This window comes from Podarcis pityusensis (assembly GCF_964106645.2).
Source record: "Podarcis pityusensis genome assembly, chromosome: 13".
In the NCBI taxonomy this organism is placed as follows: domain Eukaryota; kingdom Metazoa; phylum Chordata; class Lepidosauria; order Squamata; family Lacertidae; genus Podarcis; species Podarcis pityusensis.
In genome coordinates this window covers 41,070,589-41,091,562 of record NC_138038.1, presented here as the reverse complement: position 1 = coordinate 41,091,562, position 20,974 = coordinate 41,070,589, and the positions used below count along the sequence as shown (strand labels likewise).

The 20,974-nt window shown below is 45.2% G+C and overlaps 1 protein-coding gene across 1 annotated transcript; it reads left to right on the top strand.

Annotated features, from left to right (window-relative positions):
• The first annotated feature begins 534 nt into the window (after window positions 1-534).
• METTL17 (methyltransferase like 17) lies at window positions 535-17,811 on the top strand. The gene is made up of 14 exons (XM_080978802.1): window positions 535-724; window positions 2,538-2,691; window positions 4,147-4,281; window positions 4,532-4,628; window positions 5,313-5,394; window positions 7,786-7,859; window positions 8,161-8,255; window positions 9,523-9,593; window positions 10,381-10,488; window positions 11,573-11,641; window positions 12,490-12,540; window positions 14,058-14,150; window positions 14,850-15,034; window positions 15,441-17,811. The coding sequence occupies exons 1-14, from the start codon at window positions 671-673 to the stop codon at window positions 15,556-15,558; spliced, it is 1,386 nt and encodes a 461-aa protein (XP_080834928.1). The 5' UTR covers window positions 535-670; the 3' UTR covers window positions 15,559-17,811.
• The last annotated feature ends 3,163 nt before the right edge of the window (window positions 17,812-20,974 follow it).

Genomic DNA, 20,974 nt, shown 5'->3' with positions numbered 1-20,974 from the left:
AGATGTAGCAGCTAATTAAAGGGGGGGGGGAATGTGGTGAACTGTCGTGGAACAAGCTCACTGAATAAGAGAACAGTGATTATCCAGAGCGGCTTGCTACTGGCGAATGGGTCTCCATAACAGTTGAAGCTTCAGAGACCCAAAAATGCATTATTATTTTTCACTCTCTTAACTTGCGAAAAGAAATAATAATAATATGCCCGCTCACGCAGCCAGCCTCACACGAGCAGCCAGGCTCAGAACTCCTCAAAGAGAACAAACTACCGTATTCCTGGAAAGCTAAAGGAAGCGGGCGGGCACATCCCTGCCTTAGAACGCCAAACGAGCGAATCAGCGAGCAGTATGCAAATACACCGCTCTTCTTTTTCTTTTAAAAAAAAAAAAAAGTGACCAAAAATAAAACAACTGAGGGGAGGCAGCTGCTGATAATTGGTGACTCTGGGGCCAATCAGCAGCTTAGAGGGCGTGGACACGGGCGCCGGCCTCTTTGGCTTGCCCTCGCTCTGCGTTCCCGCGAGTAACTTAGAGGAACGGACTGGAGAGTTACGCGCATGCGCTTGTACGATGCAGCGTCGGTCAGTGCCCTTCCCAAGATGGCGGCTACGTTGCGACTCGGCCGGAAGAGGAGCGTTGATGCGACAGCGCGACAAGCACCAATTCCCTTCCGAAGATGGCGGCTGCGAGGTGCTTGAGGAAAACGTGGAATTATCCTATGGCGTTTAGGGTGGGTTTTTCCCCCCTTCGCCCCCGTTTATATGCGAGAGGGCTGGGGGCGCTGTAAACTTTGCATTTTCAGGCTTTTTAAAGGCTTGAGTTTCTTAGGTAGCCCGAGCCATTAATTTGCGGGTGGTCAGACTTTCCTGAACTGTGGCTTATAGGAGAATATGATGCTCTCAGGTTGCAAACCCGCCTCAGTGTCGACCCAGATAAACCTAAAATGCTGATGTGTTTTTCTTGTTTTCGGGATTTTTTTAGGGATGTGTGTGTGTTTTGAATTGGTTCCGCTAATAATTTTATTCCTTTATTATCTTTTTGAAAACCCGCTTTGAGGGTGATTATTTTTGTTTTTTTAAAGCAACCCAGCAGCATACAAATGTTATGAAATTGCATGCAGCCTTAATAATTGCAATAATAGTGGTGGTGATTAAGACCAGCCACCCCCCCTTAACTAAAATGTGGATTCATCAATAACTGGTTATTTTTATTCTTTTGGGGCACCACTTGCCTTGCTCTGGATTCTGCTTAGTTTTATTTTGTTCTTTTGTTTCATGAAATGTATGTAAAATTCATACAACCTCAAAGCAGCTTGCAAATGGATAAGACACAAATGTTCAACCCCCAATCTTTGGCTCTGTGACTTGTTTGTTAGCCCATCTCTCTCCCCTCACTTGGAAATAATGAAGTTCATACTTCCACCTGGTGGTTATGTATGCCATGCTAGTCTTATATGTTTACATTTATCTTCTCTTTCTCTCTGTATATTTTTTCCACTCAAAGATATGGGCGGGGTATAAATAAATAATAATAATTATTATTATTGTCAAAGCAGCTCACAACAGTAGCAAAATTGTTTTATGCCAACATAGCTTTGCAACTCTAATTACAGATAGGTAGCCGTGTTGGTCTGCCATAGTCAAAATAAAAAAAATTCCTTCCAGTAGCACCTTTAAGACCAACTAAGTTAGTTCTTGGTATGAGCTTTCGTGTGCAAGCACACTTCTGAAGAAGTGTGCTTGCACACAAAAGCTCATACCAAGAACTAACTTAGTTGGTCTTAAAGGTGCTACTGGAAGGATTTTTTTTTTATTTCAACTCTAATTAGACAGACATTCTGATGATTTTTAGTATTTCTGCCCCCCCCATAGTGTTTTTTATTGTTGCCCTGATACTTTATGATATGGTGACATAGATACATTTCTTTGAATAAAAGAAAACATTGTGAAATGCATAAAAGCAAACAATTAAAAATCGTTTTGAAGACTAGCAAGTTTGTTTCTCTGAGCTTCTTAGGGATGTGGATGGTCACTGTTTGGCAAAGACATGCTGGATTGGGCCTCTCTAGCTTAGCAATGTTGTCCTTCTACTACTTTCCTTGGTCGCATAAACCTGCATTACTCCCTATAGTTCAGTGTTCGAAACTACCATTGTTCTAGGCGCATTTTGCGACAGGGAATTTCATTAGCATGAACCATTTCTGAGTTTAGTACTGAGCCTGAGATTTCAGATTTAAATTGCAGAGTGGAAGGAAAGGAGGACCTTTTTCTGTCTCCTACTTCCAGCTACTCTGGGGAATATTAGTGGTGGTGGGCAGGGTGAGGACTAGACTGTTTAGCTGCAGTTCATTCATTTTCAGCTTTGTATTCTTGTTTTTAAAAAGTTCCTAGACATTCCGTTGTTGTGCCCATAACCTAGTTTTAAGGTGCCATTTAGCTCCTGGCTTTCATATCTCAGTTTGTAGCACTGCTGTAGTTCTGCCTGGCTGTGAACATATCTTTGGGTCTCATAACTAGCCCTTTTTTCTGTTTGTCTACCCTCAGGGCCTGGCTACTGTCATACCCAAGGTCTCCCAAGTAGATAATTCTTCTGATTTCTTGGGCAAAATTCCACATCGCCAGCATCCGGGCATCCTCCATCTCAAAAATGTTAGGCTTCCTCCTGAACTGGTAGAAGTAGCTCACTTTCTGGTAACTGGTAAGTAAAACCCATTAACAATTGCTCCTCTGTGATATGTGGGGTGGGATGAAGGGTAGTGGACTCATATGCACTTCATAGATTTGTTGGGTGGGCTGGATTCACTCTTCCCAACTCCAGAGGTGCGGAGTTAAAGAATGATTTTGTAATAAACTATTGTTGTTTTCTTGGTCCCTTGATTTTGTATATCGGGGCTGGAGAATACATGACCCTTCAGGGTGTGTTGGACTACAACTCCCAATCAACACGGACAATAGTCAAAAATGAGAGTTGTAGACCTGTAAACTCTGGAGGACTACAGGTCTCCTAGCTTTGAAGAGGGAATGGTCCTTGGGACTTCGTTTTCTTATTTTGGTGTTAGAGAGAGAGAGAGAGAGAGAGAGAGAGAGAGAATGAATACACATATACACACATGTGCAGTGATTGCTTTTTATTGTATTGCTCCTCTGAGCAGTGCAAATGTATCGGAAATGCAGGATATAAATCATCTGCATTAATAAACAACAACAATGATAAAGATAATATTTTGTAGCTTATTCCTCAAGGAGGTGCGGGGATTTGGACTTGTATCAATGAGGAGTTAAGCCTTCAAGTGTTGTGGGCCTAACTCTGTGCAACTCCCTCTTGCAAAAAGTTAGACAGGCACCATCCCTACTGAGTTTCAGTTGCTTAGTCAAAACTCTTCTGTTTCAGGAGGCCTTTGCACCATGAATGCTTCTCAGATGTTTTCCTTTTCCTTTTAGATTTTAAATTATTGATGTTTTAAAAATTTGAAGCCTTCATTTATGTTTTTAATTTTGTACATGGTATATTTTATAACTGTAAGCTTCCTGGAGACCCACATTGGGAAAAGCAAGGTATACATTCCTTAAATCAATAAATAATTAAGTGCTTCCCCGCCCTTGTTGTGCAAATACAGTTGAACCTCTAGTTACGGACTTAAACTGTTTCGGGGTGCCATTTGCACCCTGAAAAATCTGCAACTAGAGTGCCACTTCTGCACATGTGTGCAGCGCAATCGAGCACTTCTGCGCATGCGTGAAGTGCACAGATCGCTTTTGCGCTTGCACGGGTGGCAAACCTGGAAGTAAACCCTTTTGGGTTTGCCATGTTCATAAGCTGAAAGTCCGTAACAAGAGTGGAACGCAACACGAGGTATGACTGTACACATCTACATTTTGAGTTGGTGACAGATCAAGGATTCATACAGACTGGATTGGGGAGCAAAAGACTTCTGTTTTGTTTCTGCTTCTATTAAATACTTAGAATTCAAAACCCCTTGTTTATCTGCTGCAGATTTTTGGGGGGATGTACTTAACTACCTGTTGCTCTTCCCCTGATAAGAAAGTTCCCTGCATGTTGATAGCATCATAACAATCTGAGAAAGTGCTTTGGGTCTTCAAGTGAGAGCTGCTGTAGGTGCCCCTACCCTGACTAGCTTTTCGTTTCCCCCAGAATCCTCCATGCGGAATCTGGAGCAACAAACCAAGGCCCTCACCAACTACCTGTGGAGCCGCAAACGCCCCCTGGAGGCTGCAGATCTGCGCAGGAAGGCTCATGAATTGGAGCAGAAATTTCGGGACAAGAAAAGTGAGTGCAGATTTGTGGGGTAGTTGTGGAGGAGACAATACCTGTTCCCAGAGAGTGAGGATATGATGCTGTTCCCAACTTAGCCATGTAACCTGCTGGGCGATCTTGAGCTAGTCACACTCTTTTAGCCTAACTTACCTTACATGTTGTTGCATGGGGGTGGGTGGGAGAAAGGGGGTTGAATAATGATTGATACTAGTGTGGGAGAAGAGTGGAGTTAAATAAAATAATTCGACTTCTTCTGTCTCAGATGCCACGGGCCCTCTGGATGAGGAAGCCGAGGCGAAGCTGCAGAAAAAGGTCTTGGATGCACTTCGAAAATCGACTTACCACTGGGAGGAGCTGAAGTGAGTGTCCTGGGGACCTTGCCAGAAACCAAGGACCTGATTCTCTTGGGAAGATTTGGTGTGAACATAGCATGCTGTCTCATATTACTGAATGCAGACTGGCAGTCCTTCTTTTATTGCAGAGCCTTTTGTTTCCCGTTCTAAATACAGAGAATCAATATGGTGACTTATTCCAAACAGTAATCTACAGCAAACTTACGTGGTCCTGGACATGCATTCTTACATGGCTTTAGATAAATTCATGGAGAGTAGCACTGTCTGTTGGTGGCTACTATGCAAATGGATGTTTACTTCTTCTAGTGCCAGAGATAAAGTGGGTCTGAATATCAGCTGCAAGCAGAATAGGGCTGTCACCCTCATTTCCTGCTTGTGGGCTTTGCACAGTAATCTAGTTAGCTATTATGGGAGCAGAAGGCTGGACCAGATGGGCCATGGTCTATTCTCAGAAGGTTGAATTAAATTTGGCCAGCCTGCAGAAGACACCCGGCTCTTTATTGTATCAGGGATAAGTCGATAGCAACAACCGGTAGTAGAGCAGATATGACTCATTACACAATTTAGACCAGCAGGGAGCTCTCGCTCAGCCCTTTTTTGTGGTGCGGTGCTTTCCCTTTTCTCTCAGTGGCACAGGCTGTGAGAATTGTGCTCCTTGCTGACTTGGTTATGTGGTTTGTCTTTTCCTAGGTACACTGAAGAGCTCAGCTTTATATACATGGCAGCCCGGATGGATGGGGTTTTTGCAGCTGTGACCCGAGCTTTCCATGAAGTGAGTTGACGTTTCAAGTTTTTAGTGGGTGGAGCAAGGTGAGAAGATGGCTGTGTACTACATGTTCAAAATAACTTGGTGGCTATTAATTTACTAGTAGTTAAAACATCACCAAACATTCATTTAGTAAAACTCTGGATTATTCAGGCTTCTGACTAAAAAAGGTAAAGGGACCCCTGACCATTAGGTCCAGTCGTGACCGACTCTGGGGTTGCAGCGCTCATCTCGCTCTATGGGCCGAGGGAGCCGGCGTTTGTCCGCAGACAGCTTCCGGGTCATGTGGCCAGCATGACTAAGCCGCTTCTGGCGAACCAGAGCAACACACGGAAACACCATTTACCTTCCCGCCGTAGCGGTTCCTATTTATCTACTTGCACTTTGACGTGCTTTTGAACTGCTAGGTTGGCAGGAGCTGGGACAGAGCAACGGGAGCTCACCCCGTCACAGGGATTCGAACCGCCGATCTTCTGATCGGCAAGTCCTAGGCTCTGTGGTTTAACCCATAGCGCCACCTGCGTCCCAGGCTTCTGACTAGTGCAGCATTATTTAGATATGAGAACCCCAGGTTCTCATCCCCTTTGAGCAAAGGATTTGGGGTCTTCTGGCAAGCCCTACCTTTATGTAAGCAAAACAAAAAAAACCCAGAGGGATTCTGTCTCCATCCATTGGCTGAAAGGAACAGGAACCGTGAATAGTTTCAAGAGAAGATCAGCCTGACCTGAGCTGCATATAAGTGCCTTGCTATGGGTCACCACTTTGTCCTGGCCTTGAATAACAGATCGTCCCTCTCTACATTTTCCCTCAGCACCTCTTCCTCATACGTCTTGCCTTTTTATTTTTGGGTTTGTAAGGCTGTTTGCAAACGCTCCCCCCCACCAATTGGTATGAGCGAATTTGGCAAACAGTAATTTGCCACGGCAAACAGGATTAAAAATACAGGAAATAAATAAAATAGATATGGCTTGGGTTCCCTTCCCCTCGTATAAATGCTTTCTGAGCCTGTGGTCAGTATTTCATTCTTGGTGACCTTCTGGGGGCCAAATAACAGTGGATAGGGTGAGAGGCAAAAGTATGCGGATCAGGAAACAAAAAGTTTCCCTTTGTTCAATAGGCTAGTTTCTATACGTATCCACATGCACACACCTCTGTCATCCACCCTGGTGAGCAGGAGCCGTTATTGGAGTTCAAGGGCACATTCCAGCCAGGTTAAGAATAATCAAGGAGGGTATTATTTGTGATGTGGTGTGAGAGTCCTGGGGAGCAAATGGAGAGAGGCCCCAGGATTGACATTCCCCATCCTTGATTTATACACTGCCCATTAAATGACCAAGCTGCTTCACCTGCATTGTTTCTGTAATGGTTAACAACAGCCCTATAAGGTAGGTCAGCATTATTTAGTATGATTCATAATCTGAGACTCTTATACCTGGCTGGCTTTTGCTCGCTCTATTAGCCCATGCACAAGCTGCAGTTAGGTGAGCAAAGTTGCTTTGTACACTCTCCCTGCTGTGGCAGTGCAAAGCAGGTGTTTCCTGTAAGATTTGAATTTCTAGCGGGTATTTGAAAGCTTTCTGGGCTGCGTCTGTGGTATTCCGCTAAGCTTTCCTCAGAGTAGACCCCTAGAAATTGATATACATTAGGTCTATTAATTTTAGTAGGCCTACTCTTGAGTAAAACTTGGTTGAATGCCATCCTGTTTTGTTTTTGTACAGTTAATTACTTTGGTGTTGCTTTTAAAGTGATCGTTATCGCACTGCAGGGTTCATTTGTAAATACCGTACCCTACTTTCAAATGGAGAACGGGGTCATATGTTTTTTATTTTTTTGTATATCATTTTTATTAAATTTTCTAAATTGCATTTCAAAATACTCATTTAAACAACCTTAAATCAATGGCTTCCCTTCTTCCCTTTCCGTGGTTCATTTTGCATACCATACATCCCTGCATATTTTACATGAACTAAATCATTCAGTAATCCATTGTTACATCCATCAAAACTTACTTACACTGTTGAATTTATCTTAATGCTACCAGTGTTTTTAAATGAACACAATTTTCACCCATATATTCAGTAAACGTTTTCCAGTCTTCTTTAAACATGCATTCTTCTTATTCTCTTATTCTATAAATTAAATCCACAAGCTGTGCGTATTCCATCTGTTTTAAGTTGCCATTCTTCTTTAGTTGGGACCACTCTCATTTTCCATTTTTGGACTAACATGGGCCGCAGTAGTAGCATACATAAATAGTCTTTTTTAACACTTGGGAATTTTCCTCTGAATTATCCCCAACAAAAAGGACCCTGGTTTTTTGGGGAAAGGTTCGTATGTATGCTCAATTGACAGCAGTCCTTGGTTTATGAAGCAATTTCTCTTTTTTGCCTCCTTCAGATCCAGAAGAGAGTCTCGGACTTTGAGCCGCGCACCCTGTTGGATTTCGGCTCAGGAACGGGCGCTGTCACCTGGTGAGAAACCATGTCAATTCCTGAGCAGCATTGAGGGAGGGAGGGAGGGAGGGAGGGAAATATTGATGTAAATAAGGGTGGGGAACCTGTGGCCCTTCTGCTGCTGGACTCTTAACTCCCATCAGCCAGCAGGTTAGTGGTCAAGAATAATAGTAACTGTATTCCAGTATCTGGAGGGCCACGGGTTCTTTATCCCTGGTCCAGGAGTCTTCCCATCCCAGCAGCTCGGATTTTTTAGAAGAGACCATTCATAGACGTGCCACCCTGCTCCTTTCTTTCCTCTCCTTCCCCTTCACTTTAGGGCAGCACACGGCATCTGGGGCAAGTGTATCAACGAGTACATGAACATCGACAGTTCGGCTTCAATGTTAGCCTTAGCTGAGAGGCTGATGAAAGGTGAGAGTTGTGAGTGGTGCTATGTGGAGAACTTCATGTGGGGTGGAGTGGGGTTCTCCTTTGCCTAACATCTGTCCAGGAGCCCTATCATGCCAGTGAAATACACCCCCCGCCCCGTCCTGGATTAATAGGTAGGGCACCAGATGCCCAATGAATGGGGAAATTATATGCAGGGACCATTGAAATGAAGGGAAGCTCTGCCCCTTTGCCCTTTTGTTGTGATTTGCACAGGGCAGTTCAATGTAACCCTACTCTTTAAGCATAAAACCTGCGCCTCGGCCGTATGGCTTCAGACCCTTTCTGTACTGCAGTTTCCACCCATTGCCACTAGAATCATGGGAGCATAGGAAACTGCTCCATCTGGTACACAGACTGAGACCCTACCTACCCGCAGGCTGTCTCGCCAGAGTGGTGCATGCTCTGGTTATCTCCCGCTTGGACTATTGCAATGTGCTCTACGTGGGGCTACCTTTGAAAGTGACCCGGAAACTACAACTAATCCAGAATGCGGCAGCTAGACTGGTGACTGGGAGCGGCTGCTGAGACCACATAACACCGGTCCTGAAAGACCTACATTGGCTCCCAGTATGTTTCCGAGCATAATTCAAGGTGTTGGTGCTGACCTTTAAAGCCCTAAACGGCCTCAGCCCCTTATACCTGAAGGAGCGTCTCCACCCCCATCGTTCAGCCCGGACACTGAGGTCCAGCTCCAAGGGCTTTCTGGCAGGTCCCTCGCTGCGAGAAGTGAGGTTATAGGGAACTAGGCAGAGGGCCTTTTTGGTAGTGGAACGTCCTCCCACCAGACGTCAAGGAAATAAACAACTATCTGACTTTTAGAAGACATCTGAAGGCAGCCCTGTTTAGGGAAGTTTTTCATGTTTGATCTTCTTATTGTGTTTTTAATATCCTGTTGGAAGCCACTCAGAGTGGCTGGGGAGGCCCAGCCAGATGGGTGGGGTATAAGTAATAGATTATGATGATGATGATGATGATGATGATACAGGGTCAGGCCATTGGTCCAGCTTTCTCAGTACTATAGACACTGGCTGGCAGTCGCTCTCCAGAGTTTCAGCAGGAGTCTCTCCCAGCCCTACCTGGGAATATCAGGGATTGAGCTTAGCACCTTTTGCATGCAAAACGTACATTCTACTCACTGAGTTATAGCACTTCACCTGTTGTATTTGAGCTTCCACAAACCTCTCCATGTTTCTACCTTTGTTTTTGGTTTTTTTTTGTTTTGGTTTTTTTTAAAAAAATAACTACCCAGGCATTTCTGAGGAGAAGAATCTCTGCATCCCAGGAGTCTACTTTCGGCAGTTCCTCCCAGTCTCACCAAAGGTAATAATAACTCATCATCTTATTTCCCTCCCAATGGGAGCTGCACTCAGAGCAGGATGAGTCCCAGGGGGTCTCGTTAAATCCGCATTCAGGTGCCTACAGTCCCCTGTTGTTCTGTTGACTGGGTACCATTGTGTGTTTTCCAGAATCCCACAAGGATTTCCCACTTGAACTGGTTAACTGCCACATCTAAGCAGGTTCCCCCTCCCATTCCCCAGGCTTAATGATTTAACTGGTCTTCAGCTGAGTTGTTTTTAAATACTTCTTATGCTGTGTAAATTTTCCATTTAAAAAACCCTGCAAGTGGCCAACTTTTGCCACACTTAAGAATAATCAGAGATTTTCTCAAATAATACCAATGGCTTGAGCCATAAGGAAGTTCATGGGAGGAATTTTTCGCGTCTTCTGCTACTTCCCCCAAATCCACAACGTATCTGTTACAGAGGGCCCTTAAGAATATCCATTATACAGAGGCCTCTTCTGCCCTCCCCAACTGCTGCCAGCCACCACCTGTTGGATCATTGCCCTGTGAAGTAGGTTAAGCTGAGAGTGTACCTTTGTCACAGTCACCCAGGAAACTTCATGGCAGAGCAGAGAATGGACTGATCTTCCCGGTCTTAAGTCCAAGAGCTTGACTGTTACACTGCAGAAGTTGTCCACACCGGCTCTAAATTAAACTTTCGGCTTTTTCCCTTTCTTTTTTAAAAGACCCTAAGATTTGTAATTGAATACACTGTTCCTACATATTCCAGCCCCATCTTTTTCTCTCCCGTTGCTCCACATGCAGGTGAAATTTGACCTTGTGGTCTCTGCTTTCTCACTCAACGAACTCCAAAGTTATGCTCAGAGAGTGGAGACCGTGCAGACACTCTGGAGAAAGACAGGTGGCTTTTTGGTAAGTGGACAAACAGGCTTACCCATCTGATACTGTGTTTCTCCCCATAAGTACGTGCAACTGAAGCAACCACATATACCTTCCCTGTTAACCTTGCCTTCCATTCTTCTGTTCCAGGGATGGGGAATAACTGGGTGTGGCCCATGCGGCCTCCCTACCCATCCTGCAGCATATCCTTGCCTCCTCTCTGCCCTCACTCCCTGTATTGTAGTAAGGCTTGGAGAAAGCTACATCTTTGGACCCTGCACACATATTTCACGCTCACCATAATTAGAGGTGAGGGTGTGTGGAGCTCCTATTGGCTCCAGTAAATGGAGGGGGGTATGCAGTTTCTATGGGACACAGGTGGCGCTGTGAGTTAAACCACAGAGCCTAGGGCTTGCCGATCAGAAGGTCGGCAGTTCAAATCCCCGTGACGGGGTGAGCGCCCCTTGCTCAGTCCCTGCTCCTGCCAACCTAGCAGTTCGAAAGCACGTCAAAGTGCAAGTAGATAAATAGGTACCGCTCCGGCGGGAAGGTAAATGGCATTTCTATGCGCTTCTCTGGTTTGCCAGAAGTGGCTTAGTCATGCTGGCCACATGACCCGGAAGCTGTACGGTGGCTCCCTCGGCCAATAAAGCGAGATAAGTGCCGCAACCCCAGAGTCGGCCACGACTGGACCTAATGGTCAGGGGTCCCTTTACCTTTACTTATGCAATTTCTATTGTATCTGCAATTCTCTTTATTTCTCTAACTGTGACCTGGATTCCTCTGTACGTTGAATGAAAAAGGGTCTCCTGATTCTTAGGGCAACTCAGAGGAAACTCTGTGTACTGCTGTTCCTGGATAACCAAGTCAAGGCACTGAGAGAGCAGCAGAAAGTGGAGGCACATGCTTCCCCTATATAAAATCTTAATATTGTAAGCTCCCCAGGACAGGGATTTCTTCTCATGTACTTGGCAAAGTGCCTTGCCCACTGGTGGTGCTAACTTTCCCTTGCATTCCATGCACCGCAGAAGCCTGCTCTTGTTTGGGAATGGGGGGGGGGGGGCTGTTGCTCAGCACCACCCAGTGTATAGCCTCTCCCTTGCCTTCATTTTTCCAGGTTCTGGTAGAGAACGGGACCAAAGAAGGTCATCAGATGCTCATGGAAGCCCGGGATCTTATATTAAAGGTGAGGCACTTCTCTGTGTTTGTGGCCTTTAAAGAAATGCATGCAGGCTATAAAATAGGAGTTGAAGGTCTTTTTAGACCTGTGAGCAAATGCTGGGGGTACAACCCCTGACTTCTTCCTGCTCCCCAGAGATAGAAAATGTGTGCGCGCGCATACACACAGCCTTTAAAAGTGCTGAGTGAGCAAGTGGGAATGAGAGTCATTCTTCCACCTTCCTCTTCCAGTTCTGCGTACTCTCCATGGGACAAAAGGTGATGGCCTCATAACCAAGGGGGGCTGTGATTGTGGGAACCAGAACAAGACATCAGGGGTGCCGTTACACCCATGGGTGTTGTGTTGGTGACCCCTGAAATAAAACGATTGTTTAAAAAAGGATATCGTGCCAGGAAGCACGTCAGTCTCTTTCTCTTAGACTGATGATTGCTTTATGTCTTCCCCAAAGTTTTTCTCTGTAGCGTGGACTGTAATGAATGAGTTTAAGATTCATAATTTCCCTCTTGAAGACCTTTAACCCCAAACTCTGCTAATTAACAAAACTGCTCCAGATTGCCACTCTTATTTGCACAGATACTTAAAAATCCCATTTTAATTAAAGAAGGAAAGTTCATTCCCACCCACCCCATAATTGTAGCAGGCATTTAGGCTTGTCTCCATTTCAAATGCGCCTGAACTTCTAAACAAGTTGATAGGCCTGTTCCTGTGATGGCTGCACCTGCTCGAACTCTGGCCCCTGTATTTTCCTCAATATTTAGCTTCCTTGCCCACGATCGAGGAAGGACTGTGAGAATGACATGCGTGACTGTTTAAATGAATTATGTTTATCTGCACCCATCCATCTTCTTCTGTAGGGCACAGATGAAGTGGTTCGTGATCCCACAGAGCCTTCCGTTTTTGCCCCGGTGAGTTTTGAAATCTTCCTGAAGCTAGATTGAATGAAAAGGAGCTGCTGCTGCTGCTGAATCCTGAGAAGAAGGAGGTCTTATAGATGGTTCCTAGGGCCAGGAATTAGGTGATTTACCTGTTCTGGACAGAATTGTATTCCCCTCCCCCGAAAGGAACAGGTGCCTCATTTGGGAGTGATCCACAATCAGTCTTCATTGCTGAAGTGCTTAGGAGCACCTTTTGCCGTCTTCATCTGATTTGCCACATACAGTCGTTCCTGTTGTTAACCTCAAGTCTGGACTACTGTAATGAACTGTATGTGGGCCTGCCCTTGAGGCTGGTCTGCAAGCTGCAGCTAGGTTGCTGAATGTGGTGCAGCATAGCTAATGCTCCTCTTGAGAATTGCACTGGCTGCCCCAGTATACAACAGAGCCAGGTGTAAGCTTCTTGTATTGACATAGAGGGCCCTGAGCGACTTTAGACCGGACTGCTTGAGGAACCGTTTTCTCCCACATCGAGCTGCTCTGTCACAGAGATCGTACTGTTGATCAAGTTTTGCATTGCAGTAATTGGGATAGGGCATTTTCTGTTGTGACACCACCTCCAAGGAGGGAGCTGATTAATGTCCCTTTGGCACATTCTGAAAACCTTCTACCCCATCTTCTGGCAACTGGAACCTATCTGTTTTGGTTTGAATATATTATTGTTCCTTGTTTTATATTGTATATGTTTTTTATTGCTGTGATTTTTAACGGTGTTGCTGTACACCTGCCCTGTGATTTTGAATGAAAGCCAGTCTAGAAATGTTTTAAATGTGCAATATAAATAACAGTACCAAAACTGTCAAACAGATACGTGCGAGTAGTGGGAAGCTAATATGTAGTTCAGATATAACCATCTCAGTATGATAAACCAAGAATGAACAACTTGATGCCCCCCAGATGTTGCTGAACTACAGCTCCCATCATCCTAGCCCATTTGCCATGTTGGCTGGGCTGATGTGTTTTGGGAGTCCCAACAATATCTGGAGGGCACCAACCCCTAAGGTAAAGCAAGGTCTCTTAGACTGAGAATGAGTGCTGTTTCTGCAAGTTCCCTCTACCCATCTCTTGTGTGTTTGAATTCAGTATTTGGGGGGCTTGTTAAACCACAATTTCCTGTTTCATCCTAACTGAAGCCTCGCTTGCAACCTTGGAAAAAATACTGTGGTTTGCAGTCTGTTTTAGTGGGTGGAACATAAACCACAGCTTCTAAATTGTACAAAGTGTGTAAGAAATGCGAGAGGTTTTGAAATGAGATGCAGGAAACAGGCTGTGCATTTCGCTTATTGGACTGAGATTGTTTCATCTGGACCATGTCTAATAAATTCTTCCACTTAGAGCAATGTGGAGTAGATAGGATGCGAAGGCTTGTTAATTTGGGGGGCCCTGTGGGCAAATTAGACTTTGGTTGTCTTCTATTCCCAGAGAGATAAATAACCCTACCATAACCTGAGACTAACAGATACTTTCTACCCTTTCTCTCTTATGCTCAGTGTCCGCACCATTTGCCATGCCCTCGTTTGTCGCCTGACCGTATCCTGCCATGTAACTTCACCCAGACGTATTTCCCGCTGCCTTTCAGTTGGGTGAGTTTCTGCTTATTCCACGTGCAATGCTTTTCCACGTTGTATGTTGATCAACCTCCTGTTGTGTTCAATTAGCTTGGGTTGCTTGTGTAGTTACAAGCAATAGGCTGGTTGGCTCAGCTTCCCTCATTTCCAATATAATTTAACTACGTTTTCCTACCCTATAGACTGCAGAAAAGCATACCGAGCCCTTTTATTAGTTGTCACCATTCATGCAGGCAGTTCCCCTGCACAGCGGGGGCACAAAACTATGACATAGCACACTTGAGAGCATGCACAGAGCAGAAAGCAAGAGGGGGAGGGGGCCAAATTGTGTCCTCACTCAGGGTGCCAATAAAAACCTGCGCACTTGTCCATGGTGATGTGTTTCATATTGTTTTTGTTACATAGAAGCTTTTCCCGTGAATGAATGTTATGGGGCAAAGAGGCATGTTATTAGGCTCCATTAACAGCATCTGTCAAATACCCTGTCCTTCTCCCTTCACCTCTCACATCCTGGAGGATCAGGGCTGGGAAATGCTGGCACGCTGAACCGGATAAGGAGTTGGGCAGCTCCACACCTGATTAAATATGAAGCCAACTTCAAGAGTTGGATTGCCCTTTAGCAAAGGCTGGGAAGCAAATTAGTTAGTGAGGGCGGGAAGCTGTCTTCTTCAGAGATCCATTTTCCCCTTCCCAACCTTCTGTGTCTTCCTCCAGAACCCACCAAAGAAGGAGGAGAAATTCTCATACCTGATCCTACGCAGAGGATCGGGGGAACTGGAGCAGCCCTGGCCTCGGATCACAAAGCCTGTCCTTTGTCGTACCCGCCATGTCCACGTCCACCTGTGCTGTCCCGATGGCAGCCTTCAGCACGCAGTGATTACTTCAAAGAGACACAGCAGGTACAGGATCTCTTCTCCCAAAGGTGGGAGGGGCCTTGGTTCTAGACTCTCATTCATTCTCTGGTGGCGCATTGGGTGTAGACTTTCCCCCTACTTCTAATATTTTTATTTTATTTCAAGATTCAAAGTTATACTTTGTCACTCAGCAGTTATAATCCTATTCCACTTTGATTCTCTGGACAAAGTAACTGCAAGAATGATCAAGGCACCGAAGTAACTTCCCTTTGAGAAAGATTATATCATTTGAGGCTTTTAGCTTAGAAAAATAGCCGGTAAAGTGTCTGTTTGTGTATAACACAATAGAGGTTTGTAATATTGTGTGTGGTGTGGAGTTATGTAAACAGGGAAAGGTTTTTACACCCTCTCTCGTGTAGGGATCATCTTCACCCATCATTCTCTCCTACAGGGATATTTACAGATGTGCCCGGAACTGTGAATGTGGCGACCGCCTCCCTGTTTTGAACCTGGATAGCGAGCCAGACTCGGGAGAAGAGAGAGGCGACACGAATGAAGATCACAGTTGATGGGAGCTCTGTACAGCCACCCTCCTCATCCCAGCATATACCACATCCTCTAAGAGACATCTTGCATCAGATTGGCTTACAAATGCTAGATGGCTTTCCAGAATCCATGAGCTGGTTGGATAAACTGGTGCCACAAGTCACATTTCCAGGCCTTCCTGGCCTGGTGGGGGAACTGTGGGATCTTAGAGAGCAGAAGGTTTCAGTAAGCGTCAGGCAGTTTTATATCAGTGTTAAACATACGGAAGTTGTTCCTGCTCCTTGGAGACACACTGCACATGTATTTAATGTAGATCTGTTTTTGCTGTGGTCTTACCTGGCTGCATATTTATTCATAAACTCCAAAGAGTCATTTTCTACTTAACCAGGGGTGCTTGGCTAGTCTATAGTCTCTGTCCGAGATGTGCAGATTGCAGGCTGAAAACAAAACATCAAGCTCTCTGGTGTGTCTGTTTCTGCTGCTACCCCTTTTCAGGTGGTAGGGTGTACAGGGTTGAACCTTTAAATCCCTCCCCTCTTCTCGCTTCTCTAAAATCTATCTGTTCAAAACCCCTTTATTGTGGGACAGGATAGCTCCAAACCTTCTCCCTGGTATTGTATTCGTAGGAGGAATGTTACGGGAGAAAACTTCCAGAAAAGTATTGCAAAGTGCTTCTGCTTGTTTGTCCTAGTTCTTAGGTAAAGTCCCTGTTTGAAGGGACTGAGTAAACCTGTTGGTGCAGTTACTCTCATAGGAACCTAGTAGGAGGCTTAATGCAGCTGGACTGCATGGGAAGCCTTGCCTATGCATGGGGAACCTGTGAGTCTCTGGAGATTAGACTTCCATCGGCCTCCCATGGTCAGGGATGATGGGGGTGGTTGTCCAGCACTATCTGGACCACCCTAGACAAGCCACCTTTAGGCTGGGAGGAGCTGCCTCTGGGGCTTAGTGCAGATGAATTTCTCCTTTAGAAAGTGGACAGTCAAAGCAGCAGAGATCCTTTCCCTTTCTTTCAAGGCAGGCTCATGGGCGGAAGAATGTGGTTCTAAATGGAATTTGTGGGGGTGAGCCTGAAACAAGGAGCTGGTAGATCTCTAGTTTTGGTCCAGGGCTGAAGGGTGTGATCTTGACTCTTGGTTTCATTCTCAGCTCTGGAATTAGAGGTTTAAAATAGGGCTAGGATGGATCCTGGATTCAGTTCCTTGTTTTGGAATTGGGGCAGAGAGTGGAGAAGAGCCAAGTGTGTGGGAGCTGGGATTCCTGAGGTGTGCAAACAACTCTAGGATGAGTGCTGGAATTAATGTATTATTAGGTGATTTAATAAATACATGAATCCTGTCTGCTATGGTGTTCACGCTCCCAAAGTGGCTTAGCAACAGATAATAAAATATAACAAAGTTTATATAGAGCAAGAACATTGAAGTAAGAGCAGCAGGCTGCACAGATGTTACTGGCCCAGATATGGAAAGAAGACAAAGTTCCCACCAGAGTGGCAGATGAAGTTAATGGACTATGCTGAAATGGCTAAAATGACTGGAAGTGTCAGAAATCAGGAAGACCAAAACTTTAACAAGGAATGGGGGAAATTTATAACTTAGCTTAAGGACCATTGTAAACAGTTAAACTTGTTAGTAGGATTGAAATTATCACTTGCAGTTTAAGGTTGAATTCTGGACATAATGGAAGAGGTTTTTGGATTATCATAAAAGAAGCGGCAGGAAAGGATTAATAACAGGGCCCATAAAGAGCAGGATGGAAGTCCTTGGAATCTTGTTTTTATGATACATTTCTGTAAGATTTTAATTTGAAAAACCAAATAAATTTTATTAAAAAAATAAAGTAAGAGCAGCAGATGTAGTGTGATAAAATTAAAAGGATACAGGCACAGTATCGTAAAATTATTACAAACCAAACTGGAATTGAACTCAGTTTTTAAGGCTCTTGTAAACATCAAGGTTTCATGCTTATCTCCCACAGCTGGAGGGTGTGTGTGTATGAGTGAATACAATGAAGTCCCTGTCCATGGTACTTACTGTCATTAAAGGTCTCAGCAGTAGACCAGAGAAGAGCACCAGGGTTAAGGTTCAGGCAGGTACAGATGAATGTGGATGGTCCTTCAGGTAGCTGGTTCCAAACCATACAGGGCTTCTTAGATTACTACTGCCCTTCTGAAGCTAAGGAGGTCTGGTCAGTGCCTGGGTGGCTGACGACTGCTTTGGGTTTCATGATGGGGAAAATGAGCTATAACAGAGTATTAAAGTAACATTTCACTCCTGCTTGCCAAGTCCAGCTTTTCAGCACTTCCTGCCTTGGGTGAAGCAGATGATCTTGGTTCTTTGCTCGAGATTCACAGCCCATGTGCCGGAGTTTCTTTAGGAAGGATCCCGAGACTCTGGAGTGTGCAAGTGCCCCACTGACTCAGGTTGCATTCCTGGGCATCCTTTATAAAACCCGCTAACTCTCATCACTAGGGCATACTGCAGAGTTCCAATCTTCTGAGCCAAGCAGATGGAAGAGGCAGCTATGCTTTAATGCGCCACCAGGGGGAAGTCTATGATCCTGCTTCTGAATTCTATCAGAAGAGCTTGGCTACAAGGCCAGGCTCATATTTTAAGGCCCATTAAAATAAGGGCAGGCTTCATTCTCATTGCGGAGTGAGTGATCTGAGAAAAAGGTGCATGGACCAGAGAGCTTCATTCAGCTGGTCGTTGGGAAGAGTGCAGAACAGTTTGTAATACCTGTACTGGGCCTTGCCAGGTGTTAGGATCCCAGCTGCTAAGGCAGCCTGGAATTGCATTGTGGGAAAATGACACCCTCCCAGTATCACTGGTCCCTGGTGTGTCAGGATGAAGGGAGGCCTCTGGATCTTGTGACTGGCTCTAGGTCAGAGTGAGCGAATGTAGCTCTAGCAGTCTTCACCTGCATTTAGAGCTGGGAATGCACCATTTCAAAAACCCTGCAGAGTCCCTGCCAACCAGTGATGTCAACCCAAAATCATTACATTTTATATCCCATCTTTCTTATATGGAGTTGCCACACAAAGGATTTCTTGCTGGTCTCTTCTTTGGGCACCAACTTGTCTCAAACCTGCTCAGCATCACTAAGACTTTTGCATCACTAAGACTGTTCTGCATCATGTAGATCACAGATGTGTTACAAAAGGAGGGACAACTCAGAATACTTCTGCTTGCAAATTCCTTAATGTGAACAGAGTTCCAGAGCCCCCTCCCATCCAGACTTCTCTGGTTCGGCTCATGATTTGAGCATGGAAAAAAATCCACTACTCACAGCCATTTCCCACTCTGGAACACAGGTAGATTCCTCATACTAAGCCAAGGGGAGGGGAAAAAATCAATCTAGCTCAGTATTTGACTATGGTTATCTCCTGCTTGGACTACTGCAGGGGCCAGCAAACTTTTTCATCAGGGGACTGGTCCACTGTCCCTCAGACCTTGTGGGGGGCCGGGGAACGAATTCATGTGCCCAACAAATAACCCAGAGATGCATTTTAAATAAAAGGACACATTCTACTCATGTAAAAACACGCTGATTCCCGGACCACCCGTGGGCCGGATTTAGAAGGCGATTGAGCTGGATCCGGCCCCCAGGCCTTAGTTTGCCTACCCATGGACTACTGCAATGCACTCTACGTGGGGCTACCTTTGAAGGTGGCCCAGAAACTACAACTAATCCAGAATGTGGCAGCTAGACTGGTGACTGGGAGCAGTTGTCAAGACCACATTACACCGGTCCTGAAAGACCTGCATTGGCTCCCAGTACATTTCTGAGCACAATTCAAAGTGTGGTGGTGGTGATGACCTTTAAAGCCCTAAATGACCTTGGCCCAGTATATCTGAAGGAGTGTCTCCACGCCCATCGTTCTGCCCGGACACTTAGGTCCAGCGCCGAGGGCCTTCTGGCGGTTCCCTCATTGGGAGAATCAATGCTACAGGGAACCAGGCAGAGGGCCTTCTCGGTAGTGGTGCCCGCCCTGTGGAACGCTCTCCTATCAGATGTCAAGGAAATAAACAACTATCTGACTTTTAGAAGACATCCGAAGACAGCCCTGTTTAGGGAAGTTTTTAATGTTATATTGCTTTATTATTAATAATATTAATATTAATTAGTAGTAGTAGTAATAATACTCCGTTGGGAGCTGCCCAGAGTAGTTGGGGAAAGGAGAGGCCTCCCTCCAGAGAGGCCTCCCTCCATCCAGGCGCACCAGGGACCAGTGATTCTGGGAGGGTATAATTTCTTCCCTGGATGTTGATCTTCCACTTTACCAAACAGGTTTACTGGGTCTATATATTTGAAATGCGGTTTTGTGGAACTTAGACTGACGCCCAGAAGTAGCAATTTCCATCACAAAGAAACCCTTACATGTTTTTTCTTTCATCACCAGTTCAGTTCACTTCCTTGTTTTTACAATGTCTTTTCCAGCTATTGCAAAGTTGTGCAATAGCAGGAAAAATCGTTTCCAAAAAAACCCATGCATTGTTATGCTGCTCCTTGTTGTTGTGCAGTTTGCAGAATAGGAAGAATTTTTGAAAAACTGAAAATCCCGGGGGCAGGGAGGACAGAATGGTGACTTAATACAAGGGGGGAGGAAACCTCCAGTCCTCCAGATGTTGCATAACAACTCACATCATCCCTGACCTTTTACTGTGGTGGCTGGAGCTGATGGGAGTTGGTAGCCCAATAACATCACGAAGCCTAGTGGTTCTCTCTCTCTCTCTCTCTCTCTCACACACACACACACACACACACACGCGTCAAAGGAAATCTCTACTTTTCAAGTGCAATGTTAAAATAGGCAAAGGGTGCCCCCTATTTCAAGTCCTGAAGCCAATGATTGTGTATTTCAAAAAACAATAATATAAATAAATCTTCATTCCAGATACAATTGCTTATCTGCTATAAGGCTTTTGGAGGGGCAATATTTGCTTCAAGCAAATGGCTCGTGGCTATGTTTTCTTTAGTGCTAGGTCAGTGCGCATGCCTGCAGTCCGTTCTGACATTCACAGTTCCTGCCCGAAGAAAAATAGAGCAGGGCTGGGAGAACCCCATTTTTCTCTCCTACTCTCAAGCATGTCTCATTCCAGCCTTAATCTCACCTGCTGGTGCTGTTGTGAGCCAAAGGACTTGGGTGCAAAAAACGTGAGCCTCTGGTCTCCACTTGAGAGTCCTTTTGTAGATTTGTTTCCTTGGCTTCAGACAGTGGAGGAAAAGTCCTGTGTTTTTCTTCGCTGTGGTGGAGTAATGAGGTAGCTAATGTAGCAATCCAAACTTGTTGGTTTGCTCTCAATGAAACCAAGTTTGAAAAGCGAAGGCTCTTGGGTGCGGCTCCAGCCAGCCTGCCAAACCAGTCTTGGAGCTGGCAGGCAAAATAAAGGCAGGTGGGATAGCCTAGTTAGCTCCAGTCAAAATCAGCATGAAGGG